This window comes from Rana temporaria, chromosome 6 (genome assembly GCF_905171775.1).
Source record: "Rana temporaria chromosome 6, aRanTem1.1, whole genome shotgun sequence".
NCBI classification, from domain to species: domain Eukaryota; kingdom Metazoa; phylum Chordata; class Amphibia; order Anura; family Ranidae; genus Rana; species Rana temporaria.
This window is the reverse complement of record NC_053494.1, coordinates 218722354-218741028: the sequence shown is the minus strand read 5'-3', so window position 1 is coordinate 218741028 and position 18675 is coordinate 218722354. Positions and strand designations below refer to the sequence as shown.

General features: G+C 46.4%; 1 protein-coding gene across 20 annotated transcripts in view; it reads left to right on the top strand.

Annotated features, from left to right (window-relative positions):
* The window catches only part of CLASP1 (cytoplasmic linker associated protein 1), a 267383-nt gene that overhangs the window by 178202 nt on the left and 70506 nt on the right, over positions 1–18675 (top strand). For 7 of the 20 annotated variants that reach the window (XM_040358264.1, XM_040358263.1, XM_040358271.1 and 4 more), the window contains 2 exons: positions 7517–7620; positions 10632–10655. In XM_040358264.1, coding sequence (XP_040214198.1) covers positions 7517–7620; positions 10632–10655 — 128 coding nt within the window. Of the gene's footprint in view, positions 1–1087; positions 1151–7516; positions 7621–10631; positions 10656–18675 lie in introns of all 20 variants that reach the window. The other 13 variants (XM_040358262.1, XM_040358257.1, XM_040358259.1 and 10 more) reach the window with 3 other exon arrangements.

The window sequence follows — 18675 nt, the reverse complement described above, 5'->3', positions numbered from 1 at the left end:
TGGACCCCTTTCACACGATCGGTCCGACCCAATCGGACCCTCCATTCACCTCTATGGAGCGGCAGTTGTAAACAGACTTTTGTCCGTTTACACCCGCCTACCTCCAATCCGATCTGCTAAAAAAAAAACAGAAGTGGATCCATCCCCTTCCATCTGATTGGATCAGAGGGCCCATAGAGTAGATTGGGCCGTGTCTGCTTTGCATATGCAGACTGGACAGACCTGTCATCTGGCCCACGACTGGTTACTAAGTCGCTTAAGTGGCCCTCAACCTTCGAAAGGTTGGGCGCCCCTGTATTAGAGGGCAGTTGGAAGTGTAGGCATTATCTGCCAATCCTCGGGACAAAGAAAAAAATATATAGCAGGGACTGGCGAGTGCAATTTTAACGTTTTAGACCTGGCTCTCCCGGTCCTGGGGAGGGACGGAGAAAGTTGGCAAAGGGCGAATGCTGATTTTACTGCCTTCTCATAGGAAACAATAGTGATCTGGGCAGGTTTGCTGTTCTCTAAGCACCCCGAACAGCCAAGTCTTGTCAGTTGGGTTTTGTTTAGTGAAGGACGCACCATGGAGGTATAGTCAATATTCCAATCACACACGTTCCTGGACTATGGAGGTAAGCGCACTACCACCTTTTTCACCAGCAGGGGTCAGGCTACTCATTGCTGTGCAGTCTACTGCCCACTTGTGGCTGCCGCCTGTCATTGCCTCCTGTCTGTAGATGGCTGATTGGGGATTTATGACCGATGATGACTTTCAGACATTACAAGAGGTAGTCTTATTGTTTTTTATTGTTTTTTGTTTGTTTTTTTACGATATAAATGGTGCCACAAGAATCTGTGTAATGATTGATGTATCATGTCCAGAATTCATTTATCAGACTTGGGTGACAATGTTCTCATGGCATTAAAAATATGAGTAAATTTGGCCATTAAGCTCACACTCTGATTTTATGTCCCATTTCCACCTCCATGGGGCCCCCAGCGGTCCCTGGTAATCTCAGGAGTCATGTATGTACGCTTGTGTTGTGTCTTCCATGTTTTCTGCGTGTTAACCCTGTGGGTCTTCTGCCATTCCTTCTTCTTGCAGCCTCTCGACGTCATTCCAGGTCCACTAGTGCGCTCTCCACTTCCGAGTCTGTGGGGCAGTCAGGTGAAGCTGCACTAACTGCATGACCAACTTCATCCTTCCATGTGCTTGTACTTCCTCCATCCAATCCATCCCTCGCTGGCATGGTGCATTCCCATCTCATGACATCATCCTTATGTCATTATGTGTCATTTTGTCAGCATAGTTTTATCTCTCTTTTTTTCTTTTATTTCCACCTTTATTTCAGCTTTAAGGCCAAACGCCACCCCAACTGCTATTATTGCTTTATTGTGTGTGAGCACTGGTGGTTTGAACTCTTAGGCTTCTTTTGTCTCTTGGAGACTCTAGTGATTTCTGTTGTTATCACAAATCCATAATGAAAGTGTCACTATCTCCCAGCTGAGTGTATTGGCACAAAGATCCGCGGTGATGCAAAAATCCTATAACTAAAAAAAAACTGTAAGTGTACAAAAAAACGTGCATGTGCACTTAAGGGTGTGCTTTTGTCCACCAAACCCCCACCTCCTGAAGGGGTAGGACTCATACCCTGACCCCCGGGGGGGGGGGGGGGGCTGGGCGCAAAGATCCCGATGGGGGACATAGCTTTAACATAGCCTGCCTAGCCAGAAGGCCTGGCAGACCAGCGTTCTTCTAGGACTGCCAAAGCCTTCCCAGGATACTAAGTTGGGGAGCTCTTCCGAAGAGAGACCCCCCAAGAGACAGGGGAGGAAGGAACCAGAAGGTCACACATCCTCTCTCTAGACGTCCTGTGAAAAACGCACACAAAAGTGAAAGGTGACAGACGTGGGAGAAAAATAAATAGTAAAAATAAGTGCCCGCGCCCAGATTGTGCATTGGCCCTGAGGTCCTGCTTATTGATCACAGATGGTGCTCCGTTGGCTTCTTCATTGGCCCACAGGAGCTGGGAAAAGTGACGGCCAAAACCAGCAGTGGTTTATTATCATTATTATACAGGATTTATATAGCATCAACAGTTTGCACAGCGCTTGGGGAAGACAGTACAATACAATACAGGCAGGTCAGAGGGCCCTGTATGTTAGAGCTTACAATGTAGAAGGGGGGGGGGGTCAAGTGGAACTGTGGGGAGATCAGATGGACAAGATGAAAATGCAATTGTTAGGTGTGTGTAGGATAGACTTCTGAAGAGAAGGGTTTTCAGGGATTGTTTAAAAGCTAGTAGAGTAGGAGATAAGCTGACAGATTGAGGTAAGGAGTTCCATAGGCTTGGAGAGGCTCTGGAAAAGTCCTGGAGGCGAGCATGGGAGGAGGTGACGAGGGAGCTAGAGAGAAAGGAGGTCTTGAGAGGAACGAAGAGAACGATTAGGTTGGTCTTTAGAGAACTAGGTGAGTGATGTAGCTGGGGTCAGAGTTGTTGATGGCTTTGTAGGTATTTTTCTTAGTATTTTGAATTTAATTTGTTGGGTGAGCGGAAGCCAGTGGAGGGATTGGCAGAGAGACAGAGCGGTTGGTAAGGTGGATGAGTCTGGCAGCAGCATTCATGATGGACTGAAGGGGGCATAGAGTATGCAGAGGTAAGCCAATGAGGAGGGAGTTGCAGTAATCAAGGCGACGGATAACCAGGAAGTGAATTAAGAGCTTTGTTGTGTCATTGGTTGGAAAGGGGCGTATTTTGGAGATGTTGAGGTGGCAAGATTTGGACGGTGATTGGTTGTGGGGCTTAAAGTTGAGTTCAGAGTCCAGGATTACACCTTAGCATGTGGGGATGGGCTTATGGTTGTGCCATTGATTTTGACAGAGAGATTTGGGGAGGGTGCACGTGGGGTTAGGAGGTTAGGGTTCTTGTTAGCTAGGGGTGATAAAAGAATGGATGTTCCCTGGTCTGCCTCCCCTCTACCCGGCAACATCTGCCACATGGGTCCTGAGTCCTCAAGTGTGATAGCAGAGCCCATGGGCATCCGCTGACATTTTTTCATTGGGGGGGGGGGGGGTGCTTCGGCAGCAGCACCTTTAAAAATTTCGGCCCTGCTCCTGGCTCTCCCTGGCAATTCCGGGGGGGGGGGGGGGGGCAAACGACCCCCCTTGCCCTATGGAGCGGACGCCCATGGCAGAGCCTGAGATGCATGGCGAGAGGAGAGGAGGCTTGCCTGTGGGTAAAAGTGGCAGTACAACCACTTTAATGTTGCCTGATTTAGTCTCACGTAAATTTTGGCACATTAGTGTTACGTCAGTTTAAAAACCAATGTGACTAGAATACAGTAATCAAAAAGCAGAGGGCGCTAAGGATATTCATCATTAAATTTTCTACTTTTAAGTGATAATAAAGTCAAAAACAAACATGTCATACACCCCTGCTCTGTGTAATGGTTTTGCACAGAGCAGCCCTGATCCTCATAGATCCCCCTCTAGCGCTCCTGGCCCCTCCCTTTTCCCCAGAGGAAACGGCTTGCAATGGAGGCTCCCGAGCCACGACTCTGCATGTCCATTCACACACAGAGCTGCAGCTTGGCCCCGCCCCTTCTCATTGGCTCACTGGCTGTGATTGACAGAAGCTGTATCCAATGGCTCCCGCTGCTGTGTATCGAATTGGCTAACCAATGAGGAAAGGAGAGTCCCTGGAGAGCCGAGGCTGTCATGCACATCATTGAAGGAAGGTTGGGCTCAGGTAATAAATATTGGGGGGGGGGGATGCTATGCTGCACACTGAAGGTTTCTTTTACCTTCATACATAGAATACATGAAGACAAAAAAAAAAAACTCTATAGCTAGATTCACGTAGGGCGGCGTATGTTTGAGCCGGCGTAGCGTATCGTATTTACGCTACGCCGCCGTAAGTCAGAGAGGCAAGTGCTGTATTCACAAAGCACTTGTGTCCTAAGTTACGGCGGCGTAGCGTAAATGTCCCGGCCTAAGCGCGCCTAATTCAAATTGTGAAGAGGTGGGCGTGTTTTATGCGAATGAATCGCGACCCGACGTGATTGACGTTTTTTACGAACGGCGCATGCGCCGTCCGTGGACATATCCCAGTGCGCATGCTCCAAATTACGCCGCAAAGACTTATTGGTTTCGACGTGAACGTAAATTACGCCCAGCCTCATTCAGGGATGACTTGCGCAAACGACGTAAAAAATTCAAAATTCGACGCGGGACCGAAGTCCATATGTAACATTGGCTAGGCCAGCTTTTTGTTGGACTAACTTTACGCCTGAAAACGCCTAACGTAAAAGGCGTATCTTTACTGCGACGGGGAAGCGTACGTTCATGAATAGGCGTATCTCGCTGATTTACGCATTCAAGGCGTAAATCAGCGTTCACGCCCCTAGCGGCCGGCCGAAATAGAAAGCTAAGATACGACGGCGCAGGCCGTCGTATCTTAGCTAGATTTAAGTGCATCTCATTTTGAGAATACACTTAAATATACGACGGCACAGATTCAGAGTTACGACGGCGTATCTACTGATACGCCGGCTTAACTCTTTCTGAATCTGGCTATCAGTCTTTTAAGGCACTTTAGTATGTAGTGTACCATGTATCAGAAATTTGTCTGAAAATGTCATGAGCTTTTGCCTAGCTTTGCAAATTGTTGCTGTATTTTGCCTAATACGCCGATTCTTCTTGTCTGCTCCAATCGTAGCCACGGTGTGTATATTTTCCTGAAATACCGCAGTCAGACGAATACCGCACGTGGCCTCTAGATGGCGCTGGCAATCAATATATTAAGCAAAATGCGGACAGATTTGCAGAGGGCAGATTGGCAAGTGCTTGTGACATTTGTCTTACAAAATTGTTCTACGCCGACCCCCGATGTGTCTTACCCGACAGAGAATGTCTGATTAACCCTCATGTACTATATATCTGTATATAGAGTACATGGTATTGAGCAGTGTTGGGTCTCCTACTTTCCCTCTTTGGTTCATGTGGGTATTGTAGTCGAGGTGTGGATTGTGTACATAGCATTTTTATTTTTTGTCAAATGCGTCCTTTGCGCTCTCAGATGTGCCACAGGGCCTCGGATCATGAGTGAGCCCTGCAGCGCAGCTGCACATGCACAGGGTTTCCCAACCATCTGCACAAGGGAAGTGTTTCCTATGTATGCACAAACATGGCTATTAGGGAAGTCGAGAGTCTCTTGCTGTTTTTGAGCATGCGCTGGCAATCTCCTGCACATGTGCCAAAGAGCTCGTCCGGGGGGGGGGGGGGGGGGGTGTCCAGGTGGAGTCACTTAAGGGACATACCGAAGATCCACTTGAAAGCCGGTGTCGTCCTGTCAGAAAGTCGCTAACCATCAGAATATGTAACTGGAGTGCCGTTCCGGCACGGCCATCTTGGTTACACCCGCGCTCCTCCACAGTAAGCCTACAGTTAGAAGGCAGCAAGCGGACATTTTTTTTTTACACCCACTAAAGTCTTGCATTTCACACTTTAGTTTTACCAGTAAGGCCCCTTTCACACTTGTGCGACCTGAAAGTTGTGCGATTTTTGCCGCCATGTTTTGCCACGACTATGATCGGTACTCATTGAAAATCATGACGTACGACTTCTCATGCGACTGCAGTCACAAGTGTGAAAGGGGCCTTAACTGAGCTTATACAGTGAAACTCTTGGATTGCGAGTAACACGGTTAACGAGTGTTTCGCAATACGAGCAGTTTTAATTTTTTTAAATCCTGTCCCTGCCCCAGAAATGTCTGAAAAGGCCCGAGGAGAGCTCGGCTGACCTTGGCAAACTTTGGAAAGGCTTGTGAATGGAGTATTTCCGTGTCTTTCTGGCGATTTCCGATCGGCGCTGTTTGGCTCCGCTCGGCTCCGTTGGCCTGAATCCTGCTCGTTTTGGGAGATCACACTCGCAACCCGAGTTAGGATTTTTTAAAATACAGCGCTCGTATTGTGAAACGCCCCGCGTCACTTGCAATCCGAGGTTCCATTGTTACTCAATTGTTTCTGTTGCAATTACACTAATGCGCCTACAATCGCCATAAGCAAGATTTTTGAAGGAACATTGGTTCAGAATTTGACCCGTGTATGGCCGGCAAAAGCCGTTTCCTCTCCCATTTTTTTTTGTTGTTTTCCTTTTTATTTTTTTGGTTTCCTTTTATATTTTTTGTGTGGGGGGGGGTGGTTTCCTTTTTTTGGGGGGGGGGGGTACTTCTTATCAGCCAATGAAAGCTCTTACAGATGCTGTCATTGATGATTTTTGAAGGAACATTGGTTCAGAATTTGACCCGTGTATGGCCGGCAGAAGCTGTTTCCTCTTCTTTTTTTTGGTTTCCTCTTCTTTTTTTTGGTTTCCTCTTCTTTTTTTTGGTTTCCTCTTCTTTTTTTTGGTTTCCTCTTCTTTTTTTTTTTGGTTTCCTCTTCTTTTTTTTTTTTGGTTTCCTCTTCTTTTTTTTGGTTTCCTCTTCTTTTTTTTTGGTTTCCTCTTCTTTTTTTTGGTTTCCTCTTCTTTTTTTTGGTTTCCTTTTTTTTTTTGTTTCCTTTTTTTTGGGGGGGGGGGGGGGGGTTCTTCTTATCAGCCAATGAAAGCTCTTACAGATGCTGTCAAGGAGAGTGCATGACCACAATGAAGTCACCAAATGACAGTTAAGGAGTCAATGTAGCGAACTTGTCATTCATTGGGGTTGGTGTGACAATTCTGTAGATACAATGTAATCTTCAGGGGAAATGTAACCTCTCCAAAGAAAATAATCCTCCTTTTATTTTGGTTGGTGGTGATGGATAGAAGGTTATTGTATGGACAAGACTTTTTTTTTACTTAAATTTTTTTCTTTTAATTAATTTGGTGTTTATGTATATTTTGGTTATTTTGGATTTATTATTGACGTAACTTCTGCCGTGTTTCTTTACAGATGTGTTACTGCCCCCTGGTGACCAATCCCAGTATACATTCACACATTTCTAATGAGCCGCGTCATTGATCCAGGGGCCAGTAACTCGCACTTCCCTGCTTTTTGTTTTTCAGTTGGGATTATCCATCACATCTCTGCTTTTCTTTTCTTTTTCTTTTTTGCCATTCCTCCTCATGTTACTCTCATATAGGTGAAATGATTCTATTGGACTCTAGCGAGGCCTCATCTTCTAAGAAGGCCACTTTGGTGCCTCGAGGGTTTTTCTGGCTTCGGATCTTCAGCTGCTGTTACTTTTCATTATAAGTCCTGATATCTAATGTTTTGTGCAGCAGCTGAAGATTCGCAAAGCCTGCCTGCTATTGGTTGGTAGATACCCGCGTCCTATCAGTGGATTTCCTGGGGAACGTCCTGGAGACATCAGATGGGCAGAATGACATTGGAAGAGTCCGGTGTCCCCCCCACCAATGTACTTCAAGGAGAAAGTGATGGTGGTCACTCCTCTTTCACATGTCGCCTTTCCGATGTCCTCGGTGGTTTCTTTCCCTGGAATTCCACCCCCATAATTCCGTTGGTAACCCTGTTGTGTTTTTTTTTTTTTTTTTCAGATCGCTATGGAATAAGCCAGTCAGGAAAATATCCGTCCTCCATGAACGCCATGCGGGTTCTCAGCTCCAGTACGGACCTTGAAGCCGCGGTGGCAGACGCTCTGGTGAGACGCGAATTGCGTGCATTGCTGCTCTTCACCGTTGTCCAATGCAGCCTTTCTCAACCTTTTTATTTTACCCCAGAGGAACCCTTGAACCCTTTATGGTTTCAAGGAACCCCATGTTTAATTATAATCTACCCATCACTCTCAGAAAAAAAGCATGATTAGTATGTTAATTACATCTTTAAATTAAAATTAAAAAAGCTGGTGTACATAGAGCAGGGGTGTCAAACTCAATTTCATCGTGAACCACATCAGCATTATGATTGTCCTCAAAAGGGCCGGTTGTATCTGTAAATTAGATGTCCAGCGCATCCACTCCCTTTACATTAGATGTCAAGAGCCCCCCCCCACCATCAGAAGTTGAGTCCCCCACTCTCCCTTACATCACAGTGCACCCCCCTTTCCTTAAGCTGCTGCTGGGAAGAAGCTGGATGCATTGCTTGAAAACAAAAAGTATAGGGGCTGGAGCTCTCCTGAGGTGCGAGGGCCGCATGAAATGGCCTGGAGGGCCGGATTCGGCCCGCGGGCCTTGTGTTTGACACCTGTGACCTAGCGTATTTGACACCACGGGCAAACTCTTTTTAATACCCACCCATAACAAAATTATTTTCTTGAACGGAGTATTAGAAAAAAAAAAATTGGTAAAATTGTGGTGTCCCTTAAAGTAGAACTTTAGACAAAACCTTTATTTTTCATTTTCAGAAGAGCAAAGGAGGGTTATAACCCCTGTCTTATTTATTTTTTCCCGCCATCTGTGTCCAATTGTGGAGATTTAAAAAAGTTTTGCTTTGACCCTTACATTGGTCAGTGGAGGTAAAAGATCAACCTACCACTACTCGGGGGGAGGGGAGAGGGGGGGACCTCAAAGCAACCTCAGGAGGAACACAAAGCTTCCACAGACCCCTGGTTGAGAAGGGCTGCTCCAATGACTATATAGAGAGAAAGTGTCTATCGTGCTTTGTAACTTTTCCACCCATGGGCAGAATTCATAGACCTGGCAGAGGCCAAAAAATTCTAAAAATTTAAGAGTCCAGTTCTGTAGCTTACATCTGATCCAGGAGCCCATGTCTGAAAATGATATACTGTGTGTGTGTGTGTATATATATATATATATATATATAACAAAATTTACTGGTGCAGGGGCACTGGAGCCACTTGGAAACACTGTTTTGTCACAGAGTTTCCCCAAGGGTTTTCCTGAGTGGTCTCTGAGCTTCTCCAAGTGTCTGGGGCACCTCTCCCACCTTTGGCCACATGCGGTACTGCATAGACCAGCAGTGGCTGTGGAACGAATTATCTGAGTTTCCATTGTTTCCTATGGGGAAACTCGCTTTAAAATACGAGTGCTTTGGATTACAAGCATTCTTCTGGAACGGATTAAGCTTGTAAACCACGGTACTACTGTGTGTATAGCTATATATCTATTAGGGTTGTCCCGATACCGATACTAGTATCGGTATCGGGACCGATTCCGAGTATTTGCGGGAGTACTCGTACTCCCGCAAATACCCCCGATACCGAAATAGAATACTCCCCCCGCCGCCGACGCATCCCGCCGCTACACCACATCCCCGCTGCCACCGCCACTTGGTTAATACGGGCGGGGAACATTACAGCATTCATTTGAATAGCTGTAGTCTTTCCCGCCGCCGCGTATAGACACTCCCCCTTGCTCAGGTGAACTGTCCAATCCCGAGCAAGGGGGAGTGTCTATACGCAGCGCGGCGCGAATCATTACAGCAATTCAAATGAAAGCTGTGATGTTCCCTGCGCGTATTAACCAGTCGGCGGCAGCGGGGATGCAGGTAAGGGGGACATGGCTGCATATGGGAGACATGGCTGGATATGGGGGGGAGACATGGCTGCAAATGGGAGACATGGCTGGATATGGCGGGGAGACATGGCTGGATATGGGGGGGAGGCTTGGCTGGATATGGGGGGGAGACTTGGCTGGATATGGGGGGGAGACTTGGCTGGATATGGGGTGGAGACTTGGCTGGATATGGGGTGGAGACTTGGCTGGATATGGGGGGGAGACTTGGCTGGATATGGGGGGGAGACTTGGCTGGATATGGGGGGGAGACTTGGCTGGATATGGGGGGGAGACTTGGCTGGATATGGTGGGGAGACTTGGCTGGATATGGTGGGGGGACATGGCTGCATTTGTGGGGGGACATGGCTGCATTTGGGGACACATTTAAAAAAAATTATCGGTATTCGGTGTCGGCGAGTACTTGAAAAAAAGTATCGGTACTCGGTCCTAAAAAAGTGGTATCGGGACAACCCTAATATCTATATATAATACAGCACAGTGGTGTAGTGAGTAGCACTTTCGCCTTGCAGCAAAAGGGTCGCTGGTTCGAATCCCGACCACGACACCATCTGCCTGGAGTTTGCATGTGCCTGCGTGGGTTTCCTCCGGGTACTCCGGTTTCCTCTCACACTCCAAAGACATGCTAGTAGGTAAATTGGATCCTGTCCAAAGCATCGGCTGTCTCCTAGGCAACACCCTCCCACCAGACCCGAGCCTCCCCCTCGCTGTACCGATCCTCAGGCTCTCTACCTCCAGTTCTTGCAGCTTTTCACAAGGACATCTGTCCCTTTACGACTCGGTCAGCTTCCTCGGTGAGAGTGACACTGGAGGCACCGAGGGCCGGATGTGGCCCTAGGGCCATAATTTGCCCAGGTCTGCTTCATACTGGATTACATTTCTCATTTAAAAGTGACATTTGTTTTCTCCAGCCGTGTCTGTGAGTTCTGCCCGTCCTTTCCCAGTGTTGATAACGTTGGATCTATAGCACCTTTGCCGATAGCGGCCGGATGTCCTTTCGATTCGCGTAGGGCCTCTCCTGTGTCCAGTCTTGTGTTGTCTGTTTGCTGCTCTTCCCAGAACTTGTATAGCAGAGCCCGGTCACGTTCGTTCTGTGTTCCCCTCCTCCCCCCCCCCCCCCAATAACATAATCTCTCTATCTGGAAACCTCTTCTAATAACATTCTTAATTTCTTGTTTAGCTGCTGGGAGACCCCAGGAATAAGGTACGAATATTTCTGTTATGTTACATTTTGTGGCCCCGCTCTGCAGTGACTGTGCGTTCTTGTAGCTCTTCCCATTGTTCTTTTGGTGGTCTGCGCTTGGAATGCGTACTGTAGACTCACAAGTGGCATTCCATCGCCCAGATCCCACTAAGGTTCCATTTTGGAGGTTTTATTTGCAGACATGAGTTTTCGGAGTATAGCAAGAAGGTGACTTACCTTGTCATAACAAATCCAACTGTATCCCTCAAGAGAACTTTCCTACATCGTACCAGCGATGTCGCTCCTACCAAGGATCACCATAAATCGCAATCTTCCTCATTGTGACCTGGTATGGCAGTAATGCCGAAGGGTCCAGAGGCGGCTGTTTCTGGAAAAATGATATAACATTGTGTACTGTGATCCTGACACCCACCTAATGGAGAAACGTTGCATGTTCTGTGATTGCATGTTATTTATGTGAGTCGGGGGGGGGGGGAGCGCATCTTGTATTTTGACCGCAAAGTGATTTCTTCCTCTTCCTTCTTCCTCTTCCTTCCTTCTCCTTCCTCTTCCTTCTCCTTCCTCTTCCTTCTCCTTCCTCTTCCTTCTCCTCCCTCTCCCTTCTCCTCTTCCTTCTCCTCTTCCTTCTCTTCCTCCTCCTTCTCCTCTTCCTCTTCCTTCTCCTCTTCCTTTTCCTTCTCCTCTTCCTCTTCCTTCTCCTCTTCATCTTCCTCTTCCTTCTCTTCCTCTTTCTCCTTCTCTTCCTCTTCCTCCTTCTCTTCCTCTTCCTCCTTCTCTTCCTCTTCCTTCTCCTCCTTCTCTTCCTCTTCCTTCTCCTCTTCCTCTTTCTTTTCCTCTTCCTCTTTCTTCTCCTCTTCCTCTTTCTTCTCCTCTTCCTCTTTCTTCTCCTTTTCTTCTTTCTTCTCTTCCTCTTTCTTCTTTCTTCTCTTCCTCTTTCTTCTTTCTTCTCTTCCTCTTTCTTCTTTCTTCTCTTCCTCTTTCTTCTTTCTTCTCTTCCTCTTTCTTCTTTCTTCTCTTCCTCTTTCTTCTTTCTTCTCTTCCTCTTTCTTCTTTCTTCTCTTCCTCTTTCTTCTTTCTTCTCTTCCTCTTTCTTCTCCTCTTCCTCTTTCTTCTCCTCTTCCTCTTTCTTCTCCTCTTCCTCTTTCTTCTCCTCTTCCTCTTTCTTCTCTTCCTCTTTCTTCTTTCTTCTCCTCTTCCTCTTTCTTCTCTTCCTCTTTCTTCTTCTCTTCCTCTTTCTTCTCTTCCTCTTCCTCTTTCTTCTTCTCTTCCTCTTCCTCTTTCTTCTCTTCCTCTTCCTCTTCCTCTTTCTTCTCTTTCTCTTCCTCTTTCTTCTCCCTATTCCTTCTCCCTCTTCCTTCTCCTTCTCCTTCTCCTCCCTCTTCCTTCTCCTCCTCCTCTTCCTCTTCCTTTTCCTCTTCCTTCTCCTCTTGCTCTTCCTTCTCCTCTAACTTTTTATCTTTCTCTTCCTTCTCCTTCTCCTCTTCCTCTTCCTTCTCCTCACTCTCTCATTTTTTCTCTTTTCTTTCTTCTTATCACATTCCCTCTGTTCTCAGCTGCATAATAGCTGGGGGTAGGAGAAAACGCCAGGACACTGATCTTCCCAGTTAAAGGCTCTGCAGGGAAGGCGTGTCATGACGAGTCTAATCATTGGTGGAGAGCACTCTGCGTTCCCAGCACAGCTAGAGGACGGACCATGGTGTGCTCTCATGCTTAGTGTGCTCAGTTTAAAAAAAGGAAGCAGAGGGGCTGGCAGGATCACCAGGTATTTCTAACACTAAGGAAGCAATACAAAGAGAAAAGGCGACTTTCTCAAAAAGATGGTTTCAAGAAACTACAGTAAAACCTTGGTTTGAGAGCGTTTTGCAAGACAAGCAAAATGTTTTAATAAATTTTGCCTTGATATACAAGCGATGTCTTGATATAAGAGCAGCGTCATGTCACAACTGAGTATAAAAAAGAAGAGAGGAGCCTCTAAGTGTAGCAATATGGTTACATGTAATGAAGGGACAACATTTAGCAACTTATTGCTACACTTAGAGGCGGAGCATCTCTTCTCTTTTATGCCCTATAAAAATAATGCTTTAATATACAAGTGCTTTGGATTACAAGCATGTTTCTGGAACGAGTTATGCTCGCAAACCAAGGTTTTACTGTATTAGATAATCACCTGAACGACCACAACATACAGGGATATACAATGTAATACTAACATATCATCACACACATAGGTTGGACTTGTGTCTTTTTTTTCAGCCCCACTTACTATGTAACTCTATGTAAGTACATGGTACAGCAGCCACATATCAGGAATAGGAAGTGTTGGGTTTACATACACTCCTGTTGGCCGGGCTTTGGACATTCAATCATTTACATATTAACCACCAGTAAATTAGCCCTAAAATATTTCCTCCCACACCCCAAAGACATGCTTGGAAGTTAATTGGCTCCGATCTAAATTGTCCCTGATATGTGTATGTATAAATGTGAGTTGGGGACCTTAGATTGTAAGCTCCACCCAGGCAGGGACTGCTGTGAATGTACAATATATATGTGTAAAGCTCTGCGTACATTGATGCCGCTATAGAAGTACCTGAAATAAATAAATCAAGCCTTCACTGAGCTCTGTAGCTGCAGGCACTGTTAAATGATTCATCTTCAAATTTCACAGCAAAGGCACAGAAGTCATTATTTCAGTAGCTCAGCTCCCCCTCTCAACAGAGACTTGACTCACCCTTCTCCACCCCCCCTCAGTAGCCACTCTGCAGCTGAGCTCCCCCCTCCCAGCAGGATCTCCACCCCCACTGTCCTGCCCTTCCAGCAGTGATTTGTGCAGCTATCCAGCCTCACAGCCATCCATCCCCCTGTTCAGTGTGCTGATTTTTCACCAGTATGTCATGAATTCTCATTGGTTGCAATGGGCACTGCATTTTCCACATAGGAATTCTCCTCTAATAGGCAAAGTGAAGTTCCTCCTCTAGGACTTGAGGCGATTAAGTTCGCATTTGTTGCGCTATACAAGTTTCTCACTCACTCAGGACTCTGAACTGCATTAACCACTTGCTTACTGGGCACATACACCCCCTTCCTGCCCAGACAAAATTTTAGCTTCCGGCACTGCGTCGCTTTATCCGACAATTGCGTGGTCGTGCAACGTGGCTCCCAAACAAAATTGACGTCCTTTTTTTCCCACAAATAGAGCTTTCTTTTGGTGGTATTTGATCTCCTCTGCGGTTTTTATTTTTTGGGCTATAAACAAAAAAAAGAGCGTCAATTTTGAAAAAAATACACTATTTTTTACTTTTTGCTATAATAAATATCCCATTAAAAAAAAAAAAATGTTATCTCAGTTTAGGCCAATACGTATTCTTCTACATAATTTTGGTTAAAAAAAAAATCGCAATAACCGTATAGTGACTGGTTTGCGCAAAAGTTACATTGCCTACAAAATAGGGGACATAATTATGATTTTTTTTTTCTACTAGGAATGGCGGCGATCTGCAATTTTTTTCCACGGCTGCGACATCATAGTGGATACATCGGACACTTTTGACACATTTTTGGGACCATTCACATTTATACAGTGAACAGTGCTATAAATATGCGCTGATTACTGCATAAATGTGACTGGCAGGGAAGGGGTTAACCACTAGGGGGCGGGGAAGGGGTTAAATGTGTAGCCTAGTGAGTGTTCTAACTGTAGGGGGAGGGGGAGTGACTGGGGGAGGTGACCGATCTGTGTCCCTATGTACAAGGGACACAGCATCGGTCTCCTCTCCTCTCCCTGACAGGACGTGGATCTCTGTGTTTACACACAGAGATCCACGGTACTGCTCAGTTACTGGGCAATCGTGGATGGCCGCCGGGCACACGCATTGTGTTCTCAGTAACGCTGACGGCGGCGCGCGTGCGCCCCCTATCGGCTTTAAATGACAGGACGTGATATAACGTCCTGTCAGGACAATAGGGTATTCCGCCCGCCGTCATTAGACAAGCAAGTTGATTGACAGCCTTCGATAGCGCATCACGGCTTCCGAAGATACACGAGTGACGCTCGGCAATTTACGGCGCCTGCGCAGTCAGCTCTACACGGCAGGCGCCGTAAACAGCCAAGTGTCACCTCGGCTGTTTTCGGAAGCTGTGACGCGCTATCGAAGGCCGTCAATCAACTTGCTTGCCTTCGGGAACGCCCATTCCCCGAAGGATTCCCCGCTCGGAGCCATAGAAGAAATACTGCTAAAACGATAAGTACCAAAATAAAATAAAGACCAGCATACTGCAGATGTGATCTAACTGCAGAAAGTTGATTTTTGGGTGAACTCCCGCTTTAACAGCTCACCAACACTTTCAATATCTGGGCTATACCAACTATACCCACATCTTTAACAGTTCCTGGAGTATACAAGACAATGGATGCCCCTGCATGCAACCGCCCCAAGGGTCCCAAGAGTCTTCTGGGCCGTTCTAAATATTTTCAGCACATTAGAATCCACTTGTATTGGACCCCTTTCCCACTGGGGTGCTTTTCAGGTGTTTTAGAGCTAAAGAATAGCGCCTCTAATGCCTCCCCAATGTGAGAGCCCGAGTGCCTTCACACAGGGGCGGTGCACTTTGCGGGACGGGAAAGAAAGTCCTGCAAGCAGCATCTTTGGGGTCGGTGCGGGAGCGCTGTATACGCCCTGCCTATTGAAATGAATGGGCAGCGCCGCAACACAGGCACTTTTAACCCTTCGGCCACTCGCGGGGTTAAAAGCGCCCCGCTAGTGGCCCAAAAGCGCAGCTAAAGGGACGGTAAACCGCCGCTAAAACTAGCGGCGCTTTACTGCTAACGCTCCCCCGACCCATTGTGAAAGTCGCCTAAGATTATTTTTTTTTTGAGGGAGGGGCTGATTTTTTGAGGTATGTATTCTTCAACAGCACATGCCGTTGGAGAGATCTGTCTATCTTTGTTATTGAGCCGTGGTTGGAGGCTTTTCATTCTATACACTTTCCAGTATATCATCACTTCATCTCCTCGGCCTGCATTCCCACAACTAGTCGGGGAGAACGGCGTGTCTCTTGGCGCTCGGCAGTAATCTGCTCACTTCCCTAAACACGGCAAGAATCCCATTTCATCGCAGCTTTGGGCGCGCTTCATATTTGGAGATACGATCAGACAGGTCGGCTATCTTCATTATGTCGTCACTCGTGTCTTCGGGGAACCAGTTTTTCTTGCTTGCTCAGCACCTTGCAGAATGTCTATGTTCGGTCTCTGTCACCATCTGTGACCGTCTCCTACTGAATGTCCCGTGTGTGGGGTGCTTCACCCGGCCTGATCTCCTGAACTTGGATGATGTGTAATGGGCTCAGAATGTATTCAACAAAAATGCTGAAAAAAGATCGATGGTAGCCCCTCCCACCCCGTCACCTGACTCAACATACCCATTACTTCACGTTATTTTTAAACCTCCCTTATATTCAATAAAGCTGTGTCATATGAGCAGCTACATGCTTTATTTAATCAGTATCTATCCAGGCCCCCACACTACATAACGGTTGGTAGGTCTAGAGTACATTCAGATTGTAAGGTGTGGGTAATTTTTTTCTGAACAGGTTAGAACAGGGGTGTCGAACTCCATTTCATTTTGGGCCACATCAACATTATGATTGCCCTCAAAGGGTCGGTTGTATCTGTAAGACTAGATGTCCAGTGATAACCCCTCCCCAAAAGATGTTCAGTGTAAACCCCCTCCCCAAAAGATGCCCAGTAAAACCCCCCCCACCCCCTTCCCAAAAGATGCCCGTTGAAGACCTCCTTCCCAAAAGATGCCCAGTGAAGACCTCCTTCCCAAAAGATGCCCAGTGAAGACCTCCTTCCCAAAAGATGCCCAGTGAAGACCCCCTTCCCAAAAGATGCCCAGTGAAGACCTCCTTCCCAAAAGATGCCCAGTAAAGACCTCCTTCCCAAAAGATGCCCAGTAAAGACCCCCTTCCCAAAAGATGCCCAGTGAAGACCCCCTTCCCAAAAGATGCCCAGTGAAGACCCCCTTCCCAAAAGATGCCCAGTGAAGACCCCCTTCCCAAAAGATGCCCAGTGAAGACCCCCTTCCCAAAAGATGCCCAGTGAAGACCCCCTTCCCAAAAGATGCCCAGTGAAGACCCCCTTCCCAAAAGATGCCCAGTGAAGACCCCCTTCCCAAAAGATGCCCAGTGAAGACCCCCTTCCCAAAAGATGCCCAGTGAAGACCCCCTTCCAAAAGATGCCCGGTGAAGACCCCCTTCCAAAAGATGCCCAGTGAAGACCCCCTTCCAAAAGATGCCCGGTGAAGACCCCCTTCCAAAAGATGCCCGGTGAAGACCCCCTTCCCAAAAGATGCCCGGTGAAGACCCCCTTCCCAAAAGATGCCCAGTTAAGACCCCCTTCCCAAAAGATGCCCAGTGAAGACCCCCTTCCCAAAAGATGCCCAGTGAAGACCCCCTTCCCAAAAGATGCCCAGTGAAGACCCCCTTCCCAAAAGATGCCCAGTGAAGACCCCCTTCCCAAAAGATGCCCAGTGAAGACCCCCTCCCCAAAAGATGCCCAGTGAAGACCCCCTCCCCAAAAGATGCCCAGTGAAGACCCCCTCCCCAAAAGATGCCCAGTGAAGACCCCCTTCCCAAAAGATGCCCAGTGAAGACCCCCTTCCCAAAAGATGCCCAGTGAAGACCCCCTTCCCAAAAGATGCCCAGTGAAGACCCCCTTCCCAAAAGATGCCCAGTGAAGACCCCCTTCCCAAAAACGGTGAAGACCCCCTTCCCAAAAGATACCCGGTGAAGACCCCCTTCCCAAAAGATGCAATTTTATAGCGTGACATGTTGGGTATCTATTTATTCGGCGTAGCTTCATCTTTCACATTATAGAAAATGTGAAAAAAAAAAATTTGCGCTAATACCGTGCGAGATAAAAAGTTTATTCCCTAGGGTGTCTGCTAAAAAAACATATATAATGTTTGGGGGTTCTGAGTAATTTTCTAGCAAAAAAAATATGATTTTTGCATGTAGGAGAGACGTGCCAGAATAGGCCCGGTATGGAAGTGGTTAATCATAGCTATTACTGTTAAAAGTGTGAAACACGTCAGTTCTTCTGTCCTGTATTTTGCTGTGGCATGTATTTTTTATATATATTTTTTTTACAATAAAGGCTAATTATTTGGAGTGCGGCTGTCCAGAACTTTCCCATACCTTATTTTTTTGGGGGGGTTTTGTGGCTCCACGGTCTACATTCTAAGGCTTCTTTCACACTATGGATTGTATGTCCGTTTTATAATATCCGTATTACACCTATTAACGGACGTTTATTAACGGATTTAATAACGGATACATACGGGTAAATATTTTACCATTCTTCCTTTATTGAAAACGGATAATGTTTATCCGTATATATCCGTATACATCCGTTATATCATTCCTTTCCAACGTCCGTTAATAAAAACCATTTCACCCTTTCTTGAAGTCCAGCTCCAGAAGTCTTTACTGAGCATGCTCAGTAAAATTAACGTCCGTTAACATAACGGACATTTACGGAGACATTTACTAACGTCCGTGCGCCATAGACTTCAATGTTAAAATATAACGGACGTTAATATATCCGTTACTTGCAACGGACAAAAAATGGACAAAAAATAGTGCAAGACCCGTCACATATTCCGTTATAACTAACGTCCGTACGTTATAACGGACTATTACGGATCTTTACGGAACATAAAAAAATCCCATAGACTTTAATGATATTTTATAAAGGACGTATAACTTCCGTTTTTTAACATTATCTGACGGATTTTAATACGGATTATTAAAACGGATTTATTTTGTAGTGTGAAAAGGGCCTAACATAAAGGCTACAGCCACCTTTGCTCTATACAAGGGACGGACCTAATCATTAAATCCAACACCATTATGGCGGATGGATGCACTTTGACTTCTTTTACTTGCAGGTTCCTTACAACTGGATTGACGTGCAGAAAGATTGTCTCCGTAAAAGGAAATTTGGAAGTTATGTGTTAGA